At 39.7% G+C, this 27,780-nt stretch overlaps 1 protein-coding gene across 9 annotated transcripts in view; it reads right to left on the bottom strand.

Annotated features, from left to right (window-relative positions):
* LOC127194016 (3-alpha-hydroxysteroid dehydrogenase) overlaps positions 1–27,780 on the bottom strand; it is a 1,235,587-nt gene that overhangs the window by 196,993 nt on the left and 1,010,814 nt on the right. For 4 of the 9 annotated variants that reach the window (XM_051151412.1, XM_051151413.1, XM_051151414.1 and 1 more), the window contains 8 exons: positions 27,469–27,636; positions 24,378–24,494; positions 17,688–17,765; positions 17,206–17,328; positions 15,662–15,771; positions 15,238–15,403; positions 13,238–13,320; positions 11,253–11,336 (listed from right to left, as the gene is read on the bottom strand). In XM_051151412.1, the coding sequence (XP_051007369.1) occupies positions 11,294–11,336; positions 13,238–13,320; positions 15,238–15,403; positions 15,662–15,771; positions 17,206–17,328; positions 17,688–17,765; positions 24,378–24,494; positions 27,469–27,636 (888 nt within the window). In that variant the 3' untranslated portion in view covers positions 11,253–11,293. Of the gene's footprint in view, positions 1–11,252; positions 11,337–13,237; positions 13,321–15,237; positions 15,404–15,661; positions 15,772–17,205; positions 17,329–17,687; positions 17,766–24,377; positions 24,495–27,468; positions 27,637–27,780 lie in introns of those variants that run through there. The other 5 variants (XM_051151416.1, XM_051151419.1, XM_051151417.1 and 2 more) reach the window with 2 other exon arrangements.

Here is a 27,780-nt window from a genome sequence, read left to right as displayed (position 1 = left end):
GATTTAAGAAAAAGTCATTGTCTTAGTTAGGGTTTCAATTGCTGTAAAGATACACCATGACCATGGCAACTCTTTAAAGGAAAACAGTTGCTTTGGGCTGGCTTATAGTTTCAGAGGCTCAGTCCATTATCATCGTGCAGGAAACATGGTGGTATGCAGGCAGACATGGTGCTGGAATGGAGCTGAGAGCTCTACATCTGAATCAGCAAGCAGAAGTGAATACCACACTAGGCATAACTTGAGTGTCTGAGACCTCAAAGCCTGCCTCCACAATGGCATACTTCATCCAACAAGGTCACACCTACCCCAACAATGCCACACCTTCTAACAGTTCCACTCCTTATGGGCCAAGCATTCAAACAGATGACTCTATGGGAGTCAATCCTATTCAATCCTTCTGTTCTATGAGATGACATTCAAAATGTCCATTAGCGAGAAAGAGGTTCTTAGATGTCCAGAGCCACATAGCTCTGACCCAGTGACTTCAAGATAAATTAACTACTCTTCTTCAGAGGAAGAAAAGTCTCTGTGAGGACTACAGTAGCAAGATGTTAGAGATGGAACAGAGTGGTCATAAATAAGGCTATGTTCTTGTAAGAAGACCACATAATTTGAACTTGGGATTGGTACAAAAGCTCTGGGCATGGAATACAATTGAAAGACCTCTCAACACTCAATTATTATCTTTACTTTTAACACTAGGATAATGAGGCCTGCAGTCAAAACAGAGAAACAAACTTTGAGCCCTGGATGCTTTCTAGTATTTCTAGCCATGAACAAAGGCCCAAGACTTGTCCTCTGGCCCTTTCCTAGTCCTCATTCTCCTACCTCAAAATTTCCCCTGGCTCCCTGCCCCCCACCACCTCAGTCCCATCAGTGGAAGAATAGTGAACATGTCCAGACTTTGGAGATTCAGTGTGGCCTTTTTGTCTGATATAGAGGCAAGTTGCCCACACAAATGTATTTCTACTACTAAGATGAGAGTATATGTGAGTGAAGTGTTTTCCCAAAGCACCGCATAATCTTTGATCCAAGCAATGAAGGACTGGATGTTTTCCTGAGAGGGGCATGGATTAAGCCTTTCATGGTCGAGGATGGAGTTTTCTGTTTCAAGAACCTAATAACTCCTTTGTGAAAGTCCTTTCATCCTTAACTGCAGACTCCTGGTCTCCTGCTCTCCAGCTTTGCTGCCATTTATCTAGCTTGCTGAGTCTAAAACTGTGTCTGTGTAGAATAAGAGGCTAAAGAGGAAGAGCATAAATCTAGCCACCCTTAGTTTCCAACAGTTTCCAGGTGTGTATATTCTTAGCCATGTGACCCATTACACTCTTCTGCGTCTCAGTTTCTTCACCTGTGAAATATGCCATCTACCTCATGACGCTGTGAAGATCCTGTGGATACACTCCCCTTCATGAAGTACCTGGTTAGGTGGGTGGCTCAGTAGGCCTCAGGTCTCCTCAAGTCTAGTGTCCTGTTGGTTAAATCATTCTAAAGTACCATGACAGCTCATGGGTCAGCTTCTAAGATAACAGAAATGTACGTGATACTCCTGTATTAGTCCATTGTCCCATAAAGGCAATGGGCCAGTAATAACAAAGTAAATGATGCTGGCATTGGAAAAGGGGTGTTGCCTGTAGCAAATCTGAAAGGCTTCACCCAGGCGAGAGCTAATGAACAGCTCTGGTTCCTCAAGCTGTGTAGAAGAAACTTACTCCATGAAGGAGTAAGTAATTAAAGAAATGATTCTTGATGTGCCCCCATTGACAATACTTCAAACAACGTAACCCAAAATTTGGGTTGAATACATAGCTGCCCTTCAATAGATAATTGTTATGAATGGAGAAATACAACTAAGACACATGTATTCTAGTAAAATTTGTGTAAAAAATGAGCTTAAAATGATAATTGAGTTGGGTGGAAGTTCAAACAAACAAAAAATAGAATGCTTACACATCCATGTTTATTGTTTCTCTATTCATAGTAGCAAGGAAATGGAGCCATCCTAAAAGTCCACCAACAGGATAATGAGATTGTGTACATACAAATAATAGTAAATTATTTGGCTGATAAAGAAAGATAAAATGTACCAGAAAACAGATAGACCTGGGACATATAATCTGAAGCAGAATGACTATGTATTCTCCCTCATACATGGACCCCAGCCTATAGTATATTCATGTACATATATAATCAGATGTGAGTATGGATAAGGACTAAAAGTATTGAAAGGAGACCAAAATATGTTAGTGTTATGTGATAAGAAGGACAGAATGTAAGCAGGACACATGATTCAAGAAGAATATAAACTTAACTTTTTTTAAATTTAAACACTATTATAGGGGTGTTTCCCCCGGTGGATATGTGAATTCTACACCTCTGTGTATCAAAATAACAGGAACCATTTTTACATTCCAGAAGAATCCAACATGTGAAGCAGATACTGTACTAGTCTTGCATTTTTTTTATTTAATTGATTTATTCAAATTACATCTCAATTGTTATCCCCTCACTTGTATCCTCCCATTCCTCCCTCCCTCCCCCTTTCACCCTATTTCCCTCCTCAAGGTCTGTGACAAAAGGGCACCTCCTTCCCACCATATGGTCACAGCCTATCAGGTCTCATCCTGGTAGCCTGCTTATCCTTCCTCTGAGTGCCACCAGGCCTCCTCACCAAGGGGAGGTGATCAAATATGGGTCATTGGAGTTCATGTCAGAGTCAGTCCCCACTCTCCACACAACTGTGGAGAATGTCCTGTCCATTGGCTAGATCTGGATAGGGGTTCAATGCTTATTGCATGTATTGTCCTTGGTTGGTGCAGTAGTTTGAGCAGACACCCATGGATTTTTTTTTTTTAATTTTGTTGACCATTGGTGCAAAGGGATTTGGCCATGACTTGTGCCTAAACATACTTGAAATATTGACCCATTTCAACTATGATGTACCCATTTTCTCTGGAGAATAAAGGCAATACATGATTTCCCCCAAGACTGTTCAGGAAATCCTCCACATTTTACTACCAAATTAGACTAGATTAAAAGTTAGGGAATAGGTAGCACTGTTTTTAAAATTAAAGATAAATTCACACACACACACACACACACACACACACACACATATGCTGAAGTCTCTATGATCATTCCCATACTCTAAATATTAATAAATGTTAATCCTTTATAGCATCAGCAAATACTTATTGAAATATTTTCCCATGTGATTTTTATGTTCCTTTTTTGCGTGGTATATTTTTATGAACAAACACTTCCATTGTGTGTGTGTGTGTGTGTGTGTGTGTGTGTGTGTGTGTAGCTTAGCTGGATAGTTATAAAGTCTAAGCTAGCATCAAACTTGCAGTCCATCTTGCCTCAGCCTCCTGACTACTGGGATCATCCACAAATCCTGTCACACCTGGCTTATTTCTTGTTTTGCTTTTGTTTTTTTGTGTGTATTAAGACAGGCTCTCCTGGAGCTCACAGGCTGTCCTTGAAACTGATGAAGTTGAGAATGATTTTTAAATCCTGACTGTCCTTTCTGCCTTCCAAGTGCTAGAAATATGGGTGAGTGCCACCATGCCTGGATCTACTGTTATTGTAATGAAATTCTTCATACCTTTTCTCCATACTTCATAAGCGTTATGATCTTTTCTATATAGGAAACATTAAAAAACTCTTTATTACCTTTGAAAAATATTATGGTATTTTCCGCTGAGTATATGTTTAATTATACTGTAACTTGTTAATTAATATCTGAAGCAAGTATCCAAGTATGCAACTGCCACAGTAGTATGTTTCCGGTGTTATAGGGTACCCACCAAAGGAGACCATTCAGACACAGTCTATAGTCAATTGAAGTTTTTACTCCAGCTGACTGGGACTACATACAGGTATTCAGATCCCAAATGTAGTGGTCAGCATTAAAGGCAAGGGGTTTTTAAAGACAAAAATTGCATCTTTCTTTCTTTTGCTTAGCAGCTGCTTGGAGGCTTTGTGTAAGGAGGCAGTTTAGCAGAAACTGAGAAGAGGTAGCTGGGGCATCGTGATCTTACGTTCTGAGAATAGAATTGCATAATTTTTCGCAGAGCTTCTCATCAAGGAGATCAAATTCTAGTTAAACCTAAAATGGCTGCACAAGAATATAAGATGCAGGACCCTCTGCCCTGTATTCCTGTTACACTGGCCTCTCTTACTTTAACTGGAATAATTAATTTTGTTGTACATGTATGTGTGCACTTGTTCATGTGTGGGTGTGTGGAAGCCAGAGGACAACCTTGGTTGTTATTTGTACGTGTGTTTACTTTTTTGTAATTAATTTTAATTATAACTTATTCATCCTATCCCCTTGCTTTTATCTTCTTGTTCCCAGCCTCTTACCTCTTCTGAACTATTTTCCTCCCCTAGACCTCCGACAGGGGAGTCACCTGCCCCACCATATGACCATAGCATATCAGGTCTCATCCTAATAGCCTGCATCCCCTTCCTCTGTGTGCCCGCAGGGCCTCCCCACTAATGGAAAGCGACCAAATCAGGGGCACCAGAGTCAGAGGCAGCCCCTGCTCCCCCACACTGTGGAGAAGGAGCTGCCCATTGCTGTGGAGAAGGAGCTGCCCATTGCTGTGGAGAAGGAGCTGCCCATTGCTGTGGAGAAGGAGCTGCCCATTGTTGTGGAGAAGGAGCTGCCCATTGCTGTGGAGAAGGAGCTGCCCATTTCTGTGGAGAAGGAGCTGCCCATTGCTGTGGAGAAGGAGCTGCCCATTGCTGTGGAGAAGGAACTGCCCATTGCTGTGGAGAAGGAGCTACCCATTGCTGTGGAGAAGGAGCTGCCCATTGCTGTGGAGAAGGAGCTGTCCATTGCTGTGGAGAAGGAGCTGCCCATTGGCTAGATGTGAACAGGGGTTTGTTCTCTGCATGCATGGTTCTTGGTTGGTACATCCACTTTTGCAGATGCCCTGGGTCCAGATCTACTGGCCTTGGTGGTCTCTTTGTGGGGCTCCTGAACCCCCTGGGACTATCCATCCCCCCCAACTCCTCCATACCATACTCATCACTCTGCCCAGAGTCCTACTGCAAGTCCCAGCATCTGTCTCAATCCTCTGCTTGGGGAGAGTCTCTCAGAGGACATCCATGTTGGGCTAATATCCATTAAAAGTGAGTAGTTTTCTGGTGGAATTTTGGTTGTCATATATATATATATAAAACCATATGGTCTGTGAATAGTGATACTTTCACCTGCTCCTTTCTGATGTGAATGCCCTCGATCTCCTTTTGTTGTCTTAGTGCTCTAGCTAGAACTTCAAGTACTATATTAAAAGATATGGAGAGAGCAGGCAGCCTTATCTTGTCCCTGATTTTTGTGGAATTTCTTTGAAGTTCTCTCCATTTAATTTGGCTATAGGCTTGCAGTATAGTGCCTTTACTATGTTTAGGTAGTATGTTCTTTACATCTCAGATTCCTCTCAGACTTTAAACATAAACGGGCATTGGATTTTATCAGATGCTTTTGCAGCATCTAAGAAGATAGTGATAGTTTTTTTTTCTTTAATTTTGTTTATATGGTGGATTACATTGATGGATTTCCATATATTGAACCACCCCTGCCTGCCTGGGATGAAGCCAACTTGGTCATGGTGAATGATGCTTTTGATGTGCTCTTGGATTCAGTTTGTATTTTATTGAGTATTTTTGAATCAATGTTCATAAGGGAAATTGGTCTGAAATTCTCTTTTTTGTTGTTGGGTCTTTATATGGTTTAGGTATCAGGGTGGCTGTGGCCTTGTTGAATGAGTTTGGTAATATTCCTTCCATTCCTATCTTGTGTAATAGTTTGAAGAGTGGTGATATTAGCTCTTCTTTGAAGGTCTGATAGAATTCTTGGCTGAAACCATCTGATCTATTGATTTGGATAGTGTCTCTCTGCCTTTTAGTTAGTTTGACTAAGGGTTAGTCTGTCTTCTTGATTTTCTCAAAGAACCAGCTCTTGGTTTCATTGATTCATTGTTTTGTTCTCTTTGTTTTTAATTTATTGATTTCAGCCATGAGTTTGATTATTTCCAGCCATCTACCTCTCTTCAGTGTGTCTGTTTCTTTTTATCCAGGGCTTCCAGATTTCCACTAAGTTGTTTGTATAAGATGTTTCCAATCTCTTCATGAAGGCACTTAGTGCTATGAACTTTAATCTTAGCACTACTTTCACTGTGTACCACAAATTTAGATATGTAGCACCTTCATTCTCATTGAATTTTAGGAAGTCACTAATTTATTTCCTTATTTCTTCTCTGACCCAGTTATCATTGAGTAGAGATTTGTTCAGTTTCCATGTCTGTCTAGGCTTTTTGTTCTGTCTGTTGTTGTTGAGGTCCCACTTTAGTCCACAGTGGTCTGATAGGATACAAGGTATTATTTCAGTCTTCTTATATATGTTGAATCTTGCTTTGTGGCCTACTATATGGGTAATTTTGGAGAAATTTCCATGATGTGCTGAAAAGAAAGTATAGTCTTTTGTGTTTGGGTAAAAAGTTCTGTAGATATCTTCTAGGTCCATTTGATTCATGACACTGGTTAGTGTCATTGTTTCTCAGTTTTAGCATCTGTTTTGTTGGCCTATCCTTTAGTGAAAGTGGGGGTGCTGAAGTCTCTAACTATTAATGTGTGGGGTCAATGTGTGGTTTTAGCTTTATTAATATTTATTTTACAAATGTGGGTGCCTTTGTGTTTGGGGCATAGATGTTCAGCAGTGTGATGTCATCTTGGTTGAGTTTTCTTTTGATGAGTATGACGTGTCCTTCGGCATCTCTTTTCATTAATTCTGGTTGAAAGTCTATTTTACTAGATATTAGAATAGCTACTACAGCATGCTTCTTGTGTCCATTTGTTTGGCCTAGTTTCTTCTAGCTCATTACACTCAGATAATGTCTATCTTTGTGGCTGACCTGTGTTTCTTGTATGCAGCAGAATGTTGTATCCTGTTTATCCATCCATTTGGTTAGTCTGTGTCTCTTTATTGTAAAGTTGAGACCACTGATTTTAAGAGAGATTAATGACCAGTAACTGTTAGATCCTTTTATTTTGATGTTGGTTGTGGTAGTGTGTTTGTGTGCTTGTTTAATTTTGTTATACTAATGTGAAGCTATCTATTTCCTGTGCTTTCCTGGGTGTAGTTGGCCTCCTTAGATTGGAGTTTTCCTTCTAGTATCTTATATAGGGCTGGATCTGTGGATAGGTACTGTTTAAATTGGTTTCTGTAGTGGAATATCTTGTTTGCTCCATCTACAGTTATTGAAAGTTTTGCTGGGTATAGTAGTCTGGACTGGCATCTGTGGTCTCTTATGGTATGCCAGACATCTGCCCAGGCCACTCTGGATTTTATGGTCTCTGGTGAAAAGTTGGGTATGATTCTGATAATTTTGCCATTATATGTTTCTTTGCCCTTTTCCCTTGCTGCTTTTAATATTTTTCTTCTGTACATTTAGTGTTTTGATTATTATGTGGCATGAGGATTTTCTTTTCTGTTCTACTCTATTGGGTGTTCTGTATGCCTCTTGTATGTTTATAGGCATCTCTTTCTTTAAATTGGGGAAATTTTCTTCTATGGTTTTGTTGAAAATATTTTTTGAGCCTTGAAGTAGACATCTCTTTCCTCAATTGTGATTATACTTAGGTTTCATCTTTTCATGATGTCCCTGATTTCTTTGATGTTTTCTGTGAGGAATTTTTTAGTAGTAACATTTTCTGTGATGTTTGCACCAAATTCTTCCATTCAATTGTCTACACCTAAGATTCTTTTCTCTATCTCTTGTACTCTGTTGGTGATACTTACCTCTGCAGTTCATGTTTTCTCCTCTAAGTTCTTTCTTTCCAGGCTTCCCTGAATTTTTATCATTGTTTCCATTTTCATTTTCAGATCTTGAACCATTTTATTGATATCTTTCACCTGATTGTTGGCATTTTCCAGGATTTCATCCAGTGATTTCTTCATTTCCTCTCTATAGGACTCTACCATGGCCTCTCTAAGGGCCTCAATCTGTTTTGCTGTATCTTCCTGTATTTGTATATGGATTTTATTTGTTTCCTCCATTATCATCTTCATAACAAAATGTTTCAGGTCATTTTCTTGTGTTTTGCTTATTTTAAAGTTTCCAGAGCTGATTGCTTTGGGATAACAGGGGTTCTGGAGATGCCATCTTACTTTAGAATTTGTTGTTTGTGTTTTTATGCTGTCCTTGAGCCATCTTGCTATCTCTGGCATTGGGTGGTGGTTTCTGGTGTCTTTCACTGGCAATTGAGAACAGCTCCTAGGTAAGTGGCTATAGATTGAGACCCCTCACCTTTCAGGATCAGGAAACCCTTCAGGTGGATCAGGCAGGTGACCTGAGGTCAGACCTGGGTACTTTCAATGTACTAGCCAAGTGACCTGAGGTCAGATCTAACTGTGTTCCACTCTGAAGTATTTCCTCTTAGCAGAGAGACTCAGACACTAGTGTTTCAGAGCCCACAGCTCAGTCTGAGACATAGAGTACAGGTGCTGTGTGCTGCTGGCTGGCATGTGGCTAGACCTTGGAGCCCACACTCATGCCTGCCTGGACCAAGGAACTTCCCATGGATTGGCCAGATAGCCTGAGGTCACATTCTCTTGTGTTCTAGACCATGGGGTCTTCTCTGGACTAGAGGATGCAGATATTGATGTTTTGTAGCCCCCAGTTCATTCTGACACACAGAGCACAGGTGCCTCGCACATTCAAGTGAGTGGCTAGACTTTGTAGAGTGTGTACAAGCCTGCAGGGACCCAGGGAACTTTCTGTGGATTAGTTGGGTGGCCAGAGGCTGGAGCCACCCATGCTCCACCCAGTGTGGACCCCTCTCATTTGGGAAACACTGGCCTTGGTGTTTTGTAGCTCTCAGTTTGGTACTTAGGATGCCGTTCAGTCACTGCTGTCCTGCTGATCAGACATGGTGTGTAATCAGCACCACCATCTTGGATCTCTTGGTTGTTATTTTAAGGTGCTACTCATTTTTCTATTGGGGTGCTATTGGGGTTTTGTTTATTTTGTATTTTCATTGACATGATTTGTCACTGTTCTGAAATCTTCCAAGTAGGCTACAAAGCTATGAGTAAACCTGTTTAGGCTTCCCCAAGACTAAACTTACAAGTGAATGAGTTACCTATTTGACTTTTTAAATGTGAGTTCTGTGAAGAAACAGGTCATGGAAAACATGGAATGATACATCACTCCATGCCTAATGCATTTAATTTCTGTATACTCTTTATAATGGTCAAAGTCAGCGTTGTTAAATAGAATAGAAACTTCTCCATAACCTTTTAAAATTATGCTTAACTTAATTTTGATTTATCAATCTGTCATGTAAAATTCTTAGCCACCTACAAAAGAGTAAATCTAAGCATGTATTTGATATTGTATCAGAGCCTTTGGTTGGTTTAGAACAGATTCATTGACCCCTATTGACATTGAGTCTGTTATCATGATTAAACGTCTAGTTTTTATCTGTTGTTTAATACATTTCAAGAAATTTCACATTCCCCATTATAGCATTTATGTATTTCATTCAATTTCTTAATAAGAACATGAAAGTTTCATTGACATTCATAAAATTTTTTTTCATATTTTGTAACAATTATTAATAGGTACATAGTAATTTTATTGCTTTTTGATAATTTTTCACTTTTCTATAATTCTTCAAATATATAGGTATAGTAGCATAATATAGGTATAGGTATAGTGCTTTAATCTCAGTATTCTAGGGGGTAGGTGGATCTTCCTGAGTTCCAAGACAACCTGGTCTACATAGCAAGTGTATGTAGGGTTGTATAATGATAAACTCAAATTTTTTTACTTATTTATCAATGAAACATATAAATTCAACTGTATCCTTGAAATTTGGTAAACAATATTTTCATTTATTTAAATTATCTCCACATTCTTCTGGATCTTCTATAAACATAACACTATTATCTTTCTTCTCTAGTTTATTTTAATATAGTCTTTGTACAAAAGATATCACTAAAAACTAAAAGTTTTTAAAACACTGCTGATCCAAATACAGTATTTCAGATAATATTTGAAATTTTAAAGAATTTGTCTCATCAAATGTGTCCTTTTAATATTAATTTGACAATACAATTTAATAATTTTGATATATTGCATATTTTATAAGTCTGACTTGTTTACCTATAAACATATCAGGTCAAGCTTCACAAATAAATTCTTAAGTCTGAGAAAATTTTATGTATATGGAGTTTATACTTATGTGGACTGATTTTTCTTACCCTAGCTCAACAAGGCAGTTTCTGAAACTCTTGAAAATGTGAATATCAAGTCTAAATGTCTGTCTTGGATAAAATATGTAGAGTTCCCTTTTACCTATAACATGTAAATTTTTTTAAATGCTGATATATTTCCTACACAGAGACATGTTTAGCTTTCTCCTCTATCTCCCCACAGATGTGTCATGATGATTCTTTTAGACTAGCTCTCTTTTTACCAAGCTCCCAACCTTCCCACAAAGAGAATTTGCTTTCTAGACTCTTGGAGCTGTGATCCTCAGACTGTGGTGAGAACTCTGGGTCTCTTGGTCAGTCCTGCTGAATGTGTTTCACCTCCAAACTAAGAAGAATGGAATAACTGCAGAGTAGTTTTTCCTCCTCAAAGGACTTGAGGAATATTGACTTATCAATAACCTCTGTTAATTCTCTAAATGCTGAAAATTCTTCCAACTCCTACCACCCCCCAAAACGATGATTGTTCCTCATCACACACCTTCCTTCCCAAGACTTCTGAGCAAAACAGGTTAGTGTCAGAAGGAAATAAAAACATTGAAGTCATAGAAGAGTAGTAGGCAAGAATCTTTAGCATGGGGCCTATGAAATGGATCTGTGTTTAAAGGCACTTGCTGCTTTTACAGAAGACTCAGGTTTGGCTTTCAGCACCACATGGTGACTCACAACCAACTGTAACTCCAGTTCCAGGTGATCTCTCACCCTTTTCTTCCCTGTGTGGACATAGGCATTCATGAGATATACATTCCTGAAAGTAAAACACTCAAATGAATGAATCTTTCAAAACACAAGAATCTTCAGGAGAAACAACTTGATGTTCTATTTCAGAGTGTGATAAAAATATGGCTTCCCTCATAGCTCTGAGGACTTAGCTCCAGCTGACGCTGATTTGACAGACAAGGTGGCCTGATAAGAAGGCATGAGTTCAGTCACCAGTAGCCAAGATGTCTCTCACATCACCATGCGTACACAGATATTCTGGCGGGAATTCTGACAATGGCCTTCATGTTAATATTCATCGGCAAATGGGTGATTGGGATGTCCATTAAAACTACAATTTGAAAAAAAAAAAGGCTTAATATAAGAAATTGATTCTTCTTTGTTTTAAAGGAGGATAAGTCCAAATGCTGGTCAGTACTAAAGGTTAGTTCAAGGTGTACTAGTTACTGCTAACAAGTCCATTTTCTATCTACTAATCAATCCAAATGCTGTTTGCTTACTCTACTGGATAGTCTAATGTCAACTTGACACAAGCCAGAGTCATCTGAAAGAAGACACCCTTAATTGAGAAACTGCCTCTATAAGATCCAGGTGCAGGCAAGGCTGAAGGGCATTTACTTATTTAGTGATTGATGTGGAAGGGCCCAGCCAATTGTGGGTCGGGCCACCTGGACTGGTAGTCTTGGGTTCTATAAGAAAGCAGGCTAAACAAAGTAGGAGAATCAAGCCAGTAAGCACCATGCCTCCACCGCCTCCACATCAGCTTCTGCCTCCAGGTTCCTGCCCTGCTTGAGTTTCTGCTCTCACTGCTTTTGATAGCAAACTATTATATGGAACTGTGGGTAAAATAAACCCTTTCCTCCCCAAGTTGTTTTGGTCATACTGTTTCTTCACAGCAATAGTAACCCTAACTAACACTGGTGCTTAACATGTTAAGTTTATAAACTGATTTTTTTTTTCAATTTTTTGAACAGGATCTCACATAGCCCAGGCTGGCTTCACAGTCACTACACAGCTGACAATGATCTTGAACTTATGACCCTCCTGCATCCACCTCCTAAAGTTAGGGTTATAGTCATGTACCACCGTGCCTAATTTAAGAACTTTGGATTTCTTGTTCTAGAAGTATACTTCATAATTTGGTGATGTTCATACTTTACCAGTGACACAATAAAACTGAGAAATATCATTCTTTAGAGTTAAACACTTAAGGAATAATTGCTCTCTGCATGACACTTTCTCTATTTTTCCATTATTGTCCTACTTAAGTCTTAACTTTCCTCTATACTAATAAAAAGATTATTGGTGCTGTATCTGCTATTTTTGAACACATATAATTTTTCATTAGGTTACTCTCATTTCACACACCATTCTATTATGTCTATTATAAATTTAAATTTCCATGATCAGAAGTGTTACACACCATGCCTGCTCTCACTTTTAGGGTATGTCTTTTCTCAGTTGCCATAGCCTTACAGTGGGAAGGAAGAGTAGAGACTATTTGTTGGCTTCAGATTGCTGTCAACAATGAGACTATCTCTAAGATCTTCCTTCAGTTTCTTATCTTACTAATCTAAGGTGTCTCTGTTCTCTGCATTGAGATCTCTATATTTCTGAAAATGTAAAACAATGGTTTCTGTTTGCCTCACCAAGTCCAACTCATTTTTATACAAATGTAGCATTTGACTTCTGAGTAAATGTGCACTAAAAGCAATTAAGAGACCTGAATCTGTTAAAAAAAACTTCAATTGGCAAGGTATAATTAGAAATTCCGTATGAAATAGATAAGAGAATCTAACTAGGACCATGGTATTTAAGAAGTTACCTTTGATCTGCTCAACAACAACAAAACAAACACAAAAAACCTGAGCTATGTGGGAGCAGATGTCCTAAACTTACTTCCAGAAACATTTAATTCAGCTATATGGCAAAGTATATGTCCCATGATATAGCTGTAGAAGACAGAAGCCTACACAGAGGTTTAATTTCAACAAAGGCATGGTATTATCCAGAAAGTTCAGTGGATTGAGAAGTACAGAGTGTCACATGTGAGTCAATCTGTCCCTGGTTCCACCAATGGAGCAAAGCTCTGGAGACAGTCTGTAAGAATGCCCAATGTAGCTCATCCCTAACTCACACTGGCCTTTGTCTTCTGCACATTGAGGTAACTTTTAACACATTATATGCTTACCCAGAAAACAAATGGAAGCAAATGGAATCAAAGTTACTTACTAATATGCAGGATTGTATCTTAAATTTCTGTTCAAGCCATCTAGGACTTTCATGTCCTCTGGAGTCAACTGGAATTCAAAAACCTATCACAGAAGTAGAAATTTTATTACTTTCATATTACATATCACCAGTCCAGGACATCCAAGTGAGTTCAACAGAGGGGCGCAGAGGCAATATTGAAAACACAGGGAACATGTTCTAAATCTCTTGAAAATATCAAGCAAAACATTCAGTTTATTAAGCAATCATAGGTGGAAAAAGAAAACTCATATAAGAGATTAAAACTCCACAGCTACAAACCAAGGGAAAACTGGGAAAAAAACAGAGCTAAAGCTGAATTTTAACAATAAAGTTTAGTAAGATGTATGGATAAACGCCTACATCCCATTAGCAAGCACAATAAGAAATTTAGTTTTATACAGTTCAGTGTATAAATTTTCAAATGCTAATGAAGTCGTCAGCAAAGAACATAGGAACTGACTTCAAGATCTAATCTAGTTCAGGGATAGATTAAACATGAAAATTATCATTACTAGCTCTCAATATTTGTGGACTAATGATTTTATGAATCTATACTACTACTGTAAAGCATGCTCAAAGACAACAGAAAATCAGCATCTGAACAGCTGATAAAACTACCTAGATGTAATAGTGGACTATGCTGTAGAAGTGTAAGCCAAAGAAACCCTTTCCTCTCCCAAGTTGCTTTTGGTCATGGTTTCATGCCAGCAACAGAGACCTACCTAAGACATCCAGTTAAGCTAATGTCAGCCATGTACATTGCATTTACTAATGTGAGATCAGAGTCTCTGTCCACACATCTTACTGAACTCTACTGTTAAAATTCCATTTTTAAAATTTCTCCTTGGTTTGTAATTGTGTGGTTTCGATTTTTTGTATAAGAACATAGGGTTATTTCTTTTCCACCTGTTATTTAATATAAAAGTAATTGGTTTTTACTGATACCCAAAGTTGTCTGACACCCAGACACATACCAGAGCATGTTCGTACAGAGAGAGAGAAAGAGAGAGAGAGAGGCAGAGAGAGAGAATTTTAAAATAACCCTATATGTGCAAGGAAATAGCAGACATGTCTAGAATACTCCACCCCACAATTGTGTTGTGTAACAAGATGCAGCCAAAGCTAGTTAGCTAAAGAATAAAAATAAAAGCTTATGAAGGAGAACAAAAACAGTACAGACAATAGCCTAATCAGTAGAGGCTTCACTCTCCTGCAAATATGAGTGGACAGCAAAGACTTGAAAAAACTCAGTCCAAGCCAGCAAAATGGCTCAGCAAGTACTTGTAGAGCAAACCTAAAGACATGAATTCAATCCCTGGAATCCATAACGGAAAGAAAAGCTGACTCCTGAAAAGCTGTCACCTGACCTTCATCATGGGACAAGCAGGGGCACATGCACACGCGCGCACGCGCACACATACACACACACACACACACACACCATGCATGGATACATAAGTAGTTTAAAAGAGGCTAACTAAGCACATAAATACTCTGAGAGATCACAAAGGACTCATGTTAAGGATATGTACTAGCTAGTCTTATGCCAACTTGACACAAGCTAGAGTTATCTGAAAGGAGGGAACTTCAGTTGAGAAAATGCCTCCAAAAGATCCAGATGTAATGCATTTTCTTACTGAATGACTGATGGACAACAGCCTAGCCAGTTGTGAGTGATGCCATTCCTGGGCTGGTGATCCTGGCCTCTATAAAAAGGCAGGCTGAGAGAACCATGAGGAGCAAGGCAGAAAGTAGTGTTCCTCCATGGCCTCCGCATCGGGTGTTGCCCCCTGGTTGATGCCCTGTTTGAATTCCTGTCCTGACTTTCTCTGATGGTGAACTGTGATGTGGAAGTGTGTGACCAATAAACCTTTCCTTCACAAAGTCCTTTTGGTCATGGTGATTCATGACAGCAGTAATAGCCCTAACTAAGACAAGACACTTCACCGACGCATCGAGGCCTGCAGCCCTGTCATCACCTGCATGTTCTCTCTGATGCGCTTCTCATTGAAGCTCCTGGTCAGGACCACAACGCCACGCTGCAAATGGTAACGAAGAGCAACCAGCGCTGGTGTTTTCTTGTACTTTTTTGCAATGGTACAAAGAACTGGATCATCTAAGAGGACTGGACTATTCTGATCCACCCTGGAACGGAAGGTAAAAATGATGAACTCCTCAAGTTCAACTTACCTTTGTGTAAGTTACCAAACAGGCATCTCTTCCAGACCATAGATATAAAACTCTTCTCCCTGGGCCAGAAGAGCCAAGATCATCTCAGACCTTCTTAGGAATGTAAAGACTAACCCCTCTAAGCCAGGTGAGAATTAGCTCTAGAGAATCATTACGGAACTAAATATATTTCAACAATGACGTTTAAGATGCACTGTTGTCTTTGTCACCTACCAGGTTGCGTCTCGAGAACTCCCCAATGTACAGTAGGAAACAAGAGCGATGTCTTTTGACTTACAATAGTCCAGCATTTTGCTCTGGTTGAGATAAAGATGGCATTCTACCTGATAGAAAACAATCAGATTATATGAAGCTTTGTGTTACTATGAAAGGGAAACATCAAAATGAAAAAACTTTAATTTTTTAAAAGTATGTGAAATTTGAAGTGAAAAATGGAACATTAAGTATCAATAAGAACAATTTAATAACTCTTTCTTTGTAGAAAGTTGATTTAAATACACCTGAAAATATTTCATTCTATGTACCAGTTCTTGAATGGTAAATCATCTTTTACATTACACAGAAAGGTGGCCGATTCCAAGGTGGGAACAGGAACTTGGATGCTGAACCACAGAAGAAGCAAGGATTTAGCCAAAGGCTCATAATGGCATGTGTGAAGACAAAAGCACCAATGTGAGAGGACCTATATTAGTTTTAGGAATCTGTAAGTCCATCAGAATATAGAGTAAATAGAGGGGGAAAACAAATCCATTTGCTCATGCTGATTTTGACTGTAACACTTTAGTTAAAACATTAGTATTCAAGGATAGACTGCTAATGTTTACATTATTTTATAAGTAAGTTTAATCTTGATGTGTAAAAATTATAAATAGCCAGATATTCTGTAAGAAAACTAAAAGGGACTGGTGAAATGGCTTAACAGGTGAAAGCACTCACCATCAAGCCTGATGGCCTGATTTTAATCCCTGTGATCCACATGGTTGAAAGAAAAATCCAGCCAGTTCCTAGAACCCTCTGACCTCTCCACATATGTGCGGATGTGTGTGTGTGTGTGTGTGTGTGTGTGTGTGTGTGTGTGTGTGTGTGTTTCAATGTTTGATTTGCTGTTAGAAAGCAGGAAGGATTAGACTATGACAGACGTGGTCAGTCAAAAGGTCAGCTCAAAGTGCTGTGCCCAAAATTCCCACCATGGTTTCATCATAATCAGACAAGATATCTCACAAATCCTGATGAATTTTACCGCTTCCAGCTAATTTCCATGTTGCTGTTACTACGGCTTACACACCTGAAATTAGATGTGTAGGGACTAAAGGCACAGCCATCTAACATTCATGTTTGTACCATTGATCTTATACCTGGACTCCCTCATTGGAGTCCACTGCCCACACTGTCCTTCCAGGACCTTTCTTCCTGTACACAATTCCCTCCACAGCATCTTTCCTCATCCAGTCTCTTCTCACAGATGGAGAGGAAATACAATTTCTTCTCAGAGGTCACACTATAACTGCTACCTCCTTTGGTAGTTTTTCCCAGTTCTACCTCATATATAAAACTAGCCCTGTGATAGCCCCAAGTTTTCCACTGTCTTTCTCAAGCAGAGTTGTAATGAAGGGACTTCTATGTCCTCTATGAGACAGTCTACTCTTAGAGCTTCTGCCCCATGAAGGTAAAATGAGCAGACTAAACAACAAATGGATATGAGGCAGTGGTACAAGAAGAGAGGTTTAGGCATAAAAGAAGAGGAGGAGAAGACTCACCTGGTTGCACACAGGCTTGTACTTGAGCCCCGGTTTGTTCAGGATCATCTCCAGCTGCCTGCGGTTAAAGTTGGACACCCCGATGGACTTAGCCAGTCCTGCATCCTTACACTTCTCCATGGCCTATTGAAAAAGAGATAGTGAAGGGTAAATTGGGCAGTTTTCCAAAAAGTAATGTTAAAAGGGATGTTTTCAGGCCATGCTGGGGGAATTACTGGCTCTGACAGAGGAAATGAAAGGAAAAAAAAAAAAAGATGTCCTGTGTCCTTAAGAAATATGTGACATTACAATCTCACTGCCCTCAGTTCTCCATTCCTATTATTTTTCGACAATAAATTCCTACAACATCTCCATCAAAACACCACTTCTAAAAGCTACAAAATCCTAGATCAGGCTATGTATATTTCATCCTCACAGGGGGAAGTCATACCTGAGTCATCCTCACCCATGTTCCCTTCTGTACCCTTTCTCTAAAGACTCACCTCCCATGTGTCACACAGATCCACTTCGTCAACCAGCAGTTTTCCATGTTCGTCTCGTGGAAAAAACTGATTTCCTGGCTAGAATAGAATTATTGACTTTAGAGACCTCACTGAAGTCATGTTACCACATTTAGTCGCATTGCCAAGTCCTTCAACATATGGACATGAAGCCTTCCTGAGTAAGTAGGACATTATTTTAGATACTTTGCATTTGGAATGACAAAGAGTAGTCCTTTAATCTTTAATATTTTCCATATGACTAGAAAATGCTTTCTTCCCAAGTCCTAATGGTGTTCACTATGATTTCTGTTATTGTTTCAGCCTTTATATTTCCCTATAGGAAAACGCCTCTACTCTTTTGGTAAATCCAATAATTATATAGACTTCATATCTGGCAATAATGGATTATGTACAAGATTTGAGCAAAACAATCCCTAATCCCAGTGGTAGAGATAATGGGTAAAATCTTATCCCAAGATGTAGAGATAAGAGATGGAGAAAAGAAAGAGATGCCTATAAACATACAAGAGGCCTACAGAACACCAAATAGAATTGACCAGAAAAGAAAAACTGCCCGCCACATAATAATCAAAACACAAAACATGCAGAACAAAGAAAAAATATTAAAAGCTGCAAGGGAAAAGGGCCAAATAACATTTAATGGTAAACCTATCAGAATTACACCTGACTTCTCAGCAGAGACCATAAAAGCCAGAAGGGCCTGGACAGAGATCCTGCAAACCCTAAGAGAACACAGATGCCAGGCCAGACTACTTTACCCAGCAAAATTATCAATAACCATTGATGGAGAAAACAAAATATTCCATGACAAAAACAAATTCAAACAGCACCTATCCACAAACCCAGCTTTACAGAAGGTACTAGAAGGAAAACTCCATCCCAAAGGGTCAAGCTACAACCAAAACTACCCAGGAAATAGATAACTATCCCATGGCAAAAACACAACTACACAAACGCTCGACTGGAAACAACATCAAAATTAAGACTCTTAACAGTCACTGGTCATTAATATCTCTCAACATCAATGGCCTCAATTCTCCAATAAAAAGACACAGACTAACCGAATGGGTACATAAACAAGACCCAACATTCTTCTGCATCCAAGAAACACATCTCACCCATAATGAAAGGCATTACCTCAGGGTAAAAGGTTGGAAAAAAATATTCCAAGCAAATGGTCACAAGAAGCAAGCAGGTGTAGCCATTTTAGTATCGAACAAAATAGACTTTCAACCAAAATTAATCAAAAGGGATGAGGAAGGACACTTCATACTCATCAAAGGTAAAGTCAACCAAGACGACATCACAATTCTGAACATCTATGCTCCCAATACAAGGGCACCCACATATGTAAAAGATCTCCTAAAAAAGCTTAAACCACACATCGATCCCCACACAATAATAGTGGGAGACTTCAACACCCCACTCTCACTGAAGGATAAGTCATTGAAACAGAAACTAAGCCGAGAAATAACATCATTAACCAATGCCATGGGTCAAATGGATCTAACAGATATCTATAGAACCTTTCACCCAAACAAGAAAGAATACACCTTCTTCTCTGCACCCCATGGAACCTTCTCCAAAATTGATCACATCGTTGGTCACAAAGCAAGCCTCAACAGATACAAGAGGATTGAAATAATACCTTGTATCCTATCAGATCACCATGCTCTTAGGCTGCAATTCAACAACAACAGAAATAACAAAAAGCCTACACGTTTGTGGAAACTAAACAACTCTCTGCTAAATGACACCTGGGTCAGGGAAGAAATAAAGAAAGAAATCAAGGAGTTTCTGAAATTCAATGAAAATGAAGAAACAGCATACCCAAATTTGTGGGATACATTGAAAGCAGTGCTAAGAGGAAAATTCATAGCACTAAGTGCCTTTAAAAAGAAATTGGAAACATCGCACATAAGCATCTTAACAACACAACTGGAAGCCCTAGAAAAAAAAGAAGCAGAAACACCCAAGAGGAGTAGACGCCTGGAAATTATCAAACTCAGGGCTGAAATTAACAAATTAGAAACTAAGAAAACAGTCCAAAGAATCAACAAAACCAAAAGCTGGTTCTTTGAGAAAATCAACAAGATAGACAGACCATTAGCCAAACTAACTAAAAGGCAGAGAGACAGTATTGAAATCAACAAAATCAGAAATGAAAAGGGAGACATAACAACAGACACTGAAGAAATTCAAAGAATCATAAGATCCTACTTTGAAGGCATATACGCCACAAAATTTGAAAATCTAAGGGAAATGGACGATTTTCTTGATCAAGTTCACTTGCCAAAGTTGAGTGAAGAACAAATAAACAAGTTAAATAGTCCCATTTCCCCTACAGAAATAGAAGCAATCATCGATGGTCTCCCAACCAAAAAAAGCCCAGGGCCAGATGGTTTCAGTGCAGAATTCTACCAGACCTTTAAGGGCGAGCTAATACCGATACTCTTCAAGCTACTCCAAAAGATAGAAATGGATGGAAAATTACCAACTTCATTCTATGAGGCCATAGTCTCATTGATACCTAAACCTCACAAAGACTCAACAAAGAAAGAGAATTTCAGACCAATTTCTCTTATGAACATAGATGCAAAAATACTAAATAAAATACTTGCAAAACGAATACAGGAGCACATCAAAGATATCATTCATCATGACCAAGTAGGCTTCATTCCAGGCATGCAGGGATGGTTTAATATACGGAAATCCATCAATGTAATCCATCATATAAACAAACTGAAAATAAAAAACCACATGATCAGCTCCTTGGATGCAGAGAAAGCATTTGATAAAATTCAACACCCATTCATGTTTAAAGTTTTAGAGAGATCGGGGATACAAGGCACTTTCCTCAACATAATAAAGGCTATATACAGCAAGCCAATAGCCAAAATCAAAGTAAATGGTGAGATACTCAAGGAAATTCCTCTCAAATCGGGAACAAGGCAAGGCTGCCCACTCTCTCCATATCTCTTCAATATAGTACTCGAAGTTCTAGCCAGAGCAATAAGACAACAAAAGGAGATCAAGGGTATCCAAATGGGAAAGGAGGAAGTCAAATTATCCCTCTTTGCAGATGATATGATAGTGTACATAAGTGACCCTCAAAACTCCACCAGAGAACTCCTAAAGCTGATAAACACCTTCAGCAAATTGGCTGGATACAAAATTAACTCAAAAAAGTCTGTAGCCTTCCTATACACAAATGACAAGCTTACAGAGGAAGAAATTAGGAAAACCACACCCTTCACATTAGCCACAAGCAATATAAAATATCTAGGAGTTACCCTAACTAAGCAAGTGAAGGACTTGTATGAAAAAAATTTCAAAACTCTGAAGAAAGAGATTGAAGATGACCTGAGAAGATGGCGTGATCTTCCTTGCTCATGGATTGGGAGAATTAACATAGTAAAAATGGCCATCCTACCAAAAGCAATCTACAGATTCAATGCAATCCCTATCAAAATAACTACACAATTTTTTAAAGACATTGAAAGTTCAATTCTGAACTTCATATGGAAAAACAAAAAACCCAGAATAGCTAAAACAATCTTGTACAATAAAAGATGCTCCGGAGGAATCTCCATACCTGATCTCAAACTGTACTATAAAGCAATAGTACTTAAAACAGCATGGTACTGGCACAGCAACAGGCTGGTTGATCAGTGGAATCGAATCGAAGACCCAGATATGAATCCACACAAATATGGTCACTTGATTTTTGACAAAGAAGCCAAATCCATTCAATGGAAAAAGGATAGCATCTTCAACAAATGGTGCTGGTCTAACTGGAGGTCTATGTGTAAAAAAATGAAACTGGACCCATATTTGTCACCTTGCACAAAACTCAAATCCAAGTGGATTAAAGACCTCAACATAAAACCAGAGACACTAACTCACTTAGAAGAAAAAGTGGGAAAGAGCCTGGAACATATTGGCACAGGAGACAACTTCCTGAACAGAACACCAACGGCCCAGGCCTTAATGTCAACCATTAATAAATGGGACCTCATGAGGCTGAGAAGCTTCTGTAAGGCAGGAGACACTGTCAAGAGAACAAAGCGACAGCCTACAGACTGGGAAAAAATCTTCACCAACCCTACATCTGACAAAGGTCTAATATCCAAAATATATAAAGAACTCAAGAAATTAAACACCACCAAACCGAATAACCCAATTGAGAAATGGGGCTTGGAACTAAACAGAGAATTCTCAACAGAGGAGTATCAAATGGCTGAGAAACACTTAAAGAAATGCTCAACCTCCTTAGTCATCAGGGAAATGCAAATCAAAACAACTCTGAGATTCCATCTTACACCCATCAGAATGGCTAAGATCAAAAATTCAAGCGACACCACATGCTGGCGAGGATGTGGGGAGAGAGGAACACTCCTTCATTGCTGGTGGGAATGCAAACTAGTACAGCCACTTTGGAAATCTATCTGGTGCTATCTCAGAAAAATGGGAATAGGGCTTCCTCAAGACCCAGCTATTCCACTCCTTGGAATATACCCAGAAGATGCTCCAGCACACAACAAGAAAATTTGCTCAACCATGTTCATAGCAGCCTTATTCATAATAGCCAGAACATGGAAACAGCCTAAGTGTCCCTCAGTAGAAGAGTGGATAAAGAAACTGTGGTACATATACACTATGGAATACTACTCAGCTATTAAAAACAAGGAATTCCCGAAATTTGTGGATAAATGGATTGAACTAGAAATGATCATAATGAGTGAGTTAACCCAGAAGCAGAAAGAATCAAATGGTATATACTCACTTATATCTGCATACTAGCCCAAGGGGCATGTCCCACGAAAGCCTTCACTTACCAGGAAACTGGGACAGAGGGGAAGGCATCCTATTGGGACTCTAAATGAGAGACGCATGGGAGAACAGCAAAATAAAAGGATCCAGAGGGTCCTAGAAATCTACAAGTAGAACAATATGATAGGCAGATTTGGGCCCAGGGGTCCCGCTCAAACTAAGGCACCAGCCAAGGACAATACAGGAGGTAAACTTTAAACCCCTTCCCAGATCTAGCCAATGGTCAGAATATTCTCCACAGTTGAGTGGAGAGTGTGATACGACTTTCTCACATACTCTGGTGCCTCACATTTGACCATGTCCCCTGGAGGGGGAGACCTGGTGGCACTCAGAGGAAGGACAGCAAGTAGCCAAGAAGAGACTTGATACCCTATGAGAATATATAGGGGGACGTAATCCCCCTCAGGAACAGTCATAGGGGAGGGGAATAATGGGAAAATGGGGGGGGGGAGGAATGGGAGGATACAAGGGATGGGATAAACATTGAGATGTAACAAGAATAAATTAATAAAAAAAAAAAAAAAAAAAAAAAAAAAAGAGATGGAGAAAATATTTCCGAAGCTGATGGTACTTCATGTCATTAAATATAATTATGGCTTGGACATCCCAATTATGTAACTTAATAGCCTCCATTGCACAAACTGGCTTCTGGTTTGGTAATGTTATAGCAAGTGCATAACACAGTTATTTATGGCCAAGTGCCATTTACAAAACCCCACCAAGGAGTCATCAAATGAGATAATACTCATCAAATATTCAAGAGCACATAGGATGAGAACCACATGTTCTACTTTGTTTTGTGTTTCTGTGATAAACATCATAACTAAAAACAACTGGAGAGGAAAGGTTTGATTTAATGTCTTCACTTCCAGATCACAATCCATCATTGAGGGAAGTCAGAGCAGGCACTCAAAAAGAAACTGAAGCAGAAAACATGGAAGAATTCTGCTTACAGGTTCACTCCCTCCCTCAATCATCAGCCAGCACTCTCAGAAGGGACCACACCCCCCACAGTGGGATGGGCCTTCTCAGATCAATGCATAATCAAGATTATTTCTCAAAGACATAGCCACAAGCAAATCTGATGTGAGTAATTCCCCAACTGAGGATCCCTCAGATGACTTTGGGCCCTGTCAAATTAACAACTAAAACTAACTAGGTCACCCACCCAGGGTGAGGACCACCAGATCTACTTTCAGAGCACAGTTATGAGAGATGATGTAATCTCATTGTGAAGTATACGTATAGCAGTGATTTAAAACTACATGTAAATACCTTCAAAACACTAAGGGGGACTAAAGAGATGGCCTAGTGGGTCATCTATTCATAATTCTAGGCCAGTGAAAGACTTTGTCTCAAATAAATTGTGGGTGGCATCTAAAGAACACTAGTGGCTGTGTTCTGTTCTTCATATGCATAAGCACACACATGTAATATGCAACCACACACATATGCACTTGCATGTACAGTAACTCATACACCACACACACACACACACACACACACACACACACACACACACACTATACCAACCAACCAACAAAGAAACAAACAAACAGGGACCAAACAAGAACTATGCCTTGAATGTGGCTATTGGGCTTTTTCCAAGTTTCTAATGAGGAAGAAAGTTAAATTATTTTCTTTCACAAGCAGGAATCACAGTTTCAAGGCTTCAAAAAGAACTCTATGAAATGGGACTTAGGAATTATTATTTAGGATTTTCATCAGAGTGATAATCTATATATTCACTCAAGAATACAAATCTTAAGTTGCCATATAACTGTCAGTTATGCTGGCATAAGTAGTGAAGTGATTTTTAAAGCAGCAACTGCTCACCTGCAGAGCCATTGGGAAATGTATAACATAAAGATCAACATAGTCCAGCTGTGTGGCCTTCAAGGTCATCTCTAAGCAAGACCGGACCAATTCCGGTCGATGGAAAGTGCTCCAAAGCTGCCAAAGTTAAAGAAGAAAACATTAAACTCAGAGCCCATCCACTTTTGATGGACTGCTCTATCTAACACAAAGACTCTTCTTACATTTGTAAACACACTCTCTGCTTTTCTTTTTTTGCATTGGTCTTTCACAATTAAGTAAAGTTCATATTGCATGTGCAATCCAATGTCCTGCCACTAAGCTGGGTCACTTGGACATCATTATATATTTGGTTATTGTCAGCTTATCCATTGAACAAGGAATAGAATGTTTAAGGGAAAGAGTTGTCCCATTCAGTCTCCATGACTTCTGCTACCAGGAGTCTCAGCTAGAGTCACTCCCACATCCTCCCAGAACCTACCCTGTCTTAGGTCTCCATCTTGTCACAGAGAAGCCTCAGTCCATGGCTTCTCTTATCTCTGCAGGCCCTCTGTCCTCCTACCTGACTCTCCCCAGGTCTGATCTTCAGCCTTATTTCTCTCTGTGCTCCCTCTCCTACCTTCTTCCCTCTCTTCGACCACCACCTCTGCCTATTCTCTCCCCCTTCTGTGTGAGGGTTAAGCCTCCTCCCTTGTTGCTCATCTGCACGGGGCCTGTGAATTAGAGAATGTTTATCCAGTACTAAATGGCTAAATTCTACTTACAAGTGAGCACATTCATGTGTGGGGACACGCTCTACCTAAACAGGATACCTACTGGAGGGAGGGGAACACCAACCCACCCACAAGAACTTCAACCCAAAATTTACCCTGCCTCCAAGATATGCAAAGATAAAGATGGAGCACAGACTGAAGGAATGTCCATCCAATTGCTGGCCCAACTTAAGACTCACCTCATAAGAGAGAGGCAGCCACTGACACTTAATGACATTCTGCTATGCTTACAGACAGGAGCCTAGCATAGCTGTCTTCTGAGAGGCTCCACCCAGCAGTACTTTGAAACAGATGCTGAGACTCACAGGCAAACATTGGGCAAAGCTAGAGAGTATTCTGAAAAATTGGTGGGAGAGGGGGGGCATAAAGGACCTGGAAGTGATAGGAGCGCCACAGGAAGACAAACAGAGCCAACTAATCAGGGCCCAGAGGGGCCAGTGGAGTCTGAAGTGCCAACCAAGGACCATGCTTGGACTGGACCTCAGTCCCCTAAACAGATGTACCCAAGAACAGCTCAGGCTTCCTGTGGGTCCTGCAGTAAGGGGAGAAAGGGCTGCCTCTGACATGGACTCTGTTGCCTGCTTCTTGATCACTTCCTCTCTGGCGGGGCTGCCTTGCTAGAAGGCCACAGGAGAAGAGGACCCAATCACTCCTGATGTGACTTGAGCTGGGGGAGGGGGCTCAAGGGCTCTCCTTCTCTGAGGAACAAGGGGGAGGAAGTGAGGAAGAGGAAGGCAGGGACCAGGAAGAGACAATGGAGGAAACTACAGTTAGGAAGTAAAGCGAAGTAATTATTTTTTTAAACAGAGTAAGAATTGTTTTCTCTAATAAAAATGCTCAGTTTTCAAAGTAATACACAAGATTGCTCTAAATCACTCATCCAGTCCAATACACAGGGAAAAGCTAGAATTCATTCAATATACATATCTGAAGGTTATAGGAAAACCTTTTTGGAAGCATGTCAACATGTGCTAAGCTTAACTGAAAACACTTTAGTATGCTTTTTGAAAACAAAAATTCCAGGAACGAAATTATGTCCTCAGAGACTGCTTCACTGCTTAGAACTTTGTAGAGGCAGGTACTACAGGTCCAAAAGTTAATTATCCTTTCTTAGTCCAACCTTCTGTAACAGCTACGTCTTGTCCACCTCTGTGAGAGAACTAACATCTGTGACTAATAGATTTAAAAAAAAAAAAAAAAACTTTTGAGAACATATAAATTTTTTAATTTTTTAAAGATTTTTATAATCTATTTATTAAGTATACAGTGCTCTGCCTTTGTGTTCACCTGCACGCCAGAAGAGGGCGTTAGATCACATTATAGAAGATTGTGAGCCACCATGTGGTTGCTGGGATTTGAACTCAGGACCTCTGTAAGAACAGACAGTGCTTAGGCCTAGAGAAAAGATCCCTATCTCACTATATCTGCCTCTCTGGTGTTCCTAGCATGTATTTTGAATGTGTGTTGATCTATGACATTCTTTGTTTTGTAAAAATATTTTTTAAATTCACAAAACTGCTTCCACATTGGAATATGGAATTTGAGGTAACCTAAATCTGTGCTCCTAAGCCATGGTTACTCAAAAAAAAAAAAAAAAGAATACAGAATAAACAGCCTCTTACTCTTTTTAAGATTAGAGCTATGGCTTTTACTATACAGTAGCCTGTTCAGATACTATTCTGCTGTGTGAACTCTGTCCCCATAAAATTGACTTGCTTTTCCAGGAAGAATGCCTCCACCTGCCTAAGAAACGCCTGAGGGCAAAATGTTTTCTCTTTAGCCCCCTCCGCCCTCTACAGCAACAAAATTTAATGTGCTCAAGGGCGTTGTGTTTAGAGCTCCCATTTGTTCACGAGACCTTCTGTCTTCTGAGCACATCTGGTGACAGTGATGGGAAATGCTCTGGTTTTCATCATTTCTCTCCCCGAGTTAACTAGAAGGAGGCTTCACAGCATGCCTGTATAGGTGCTTGGGAGCGGCATAACGTGCAGGCTCCTGGTTCTGTTGAATCTCAAATTCTATTTCAGTTTCTCAGCAATGGTCATTGTTGGGTCATGGTCGAGCTCTGTGCGGCTGTATACTGCATGATGAACCGCTGCTTTGACTTGAGATTCCAAACAGTATACTTACATGAAAGTCATAAATGTGTTCTCCCCACTGGTAACAAAGACAAGCTTATCTATTTTTGGTCCTAGTTTGAATGCATGAGTGTCTGTGTGCGTGAATAAAAGTTGTGGCGATGAGAACCGATGTATGAAGCGGGTATGGATCCAGACACATACTACCTCCTTAGCTTAGTCACATCAAATATGCCCACAAACACCCCATGTGCAAGATACCTTTGAAGTATAAAATATGTCTTCTCTCTTCACGGTGCCATCTGCAATCTTGCTCCTAATGGCCTGTCCTACTTCCTCTTCTACTTTGTACAAATGAGCCGAATCAAAATGGCGGAATCCAGTGTCTATAGCTATTTTAGTAGCCTTGATAACTTCATCCTTAGGTACCTAGAGGAGCAACCAAAAGTAGTGTCTGTTTAATGAAAGATGTTTCAAACACAAACAATGGCTTTCCACTGAGTCACCTTCTCCTATCTTGACGTTGCTATGTATGGGTAGGGACAAGCTCATTATAATTTTCCTGGGTCTCTT

This window comes from Acomys russatus, chromosome 9, assembly GCF_903995435.1.
Source record: "Acomys russatus chromosome 9, mAcoRus1.1, whole genome shotgun sequence".
Lineage (NCBI taxonomy): Eukaryota > Metazoa > Chordata > Mammalia > Rodentia > Muridae > Acomys > Acomys russatus.
The sequence above is the reverse complement of the archived record's forward strand: the minus strand, read 5'-3'. Positions and strand labels throughout refer to the sequence as shown.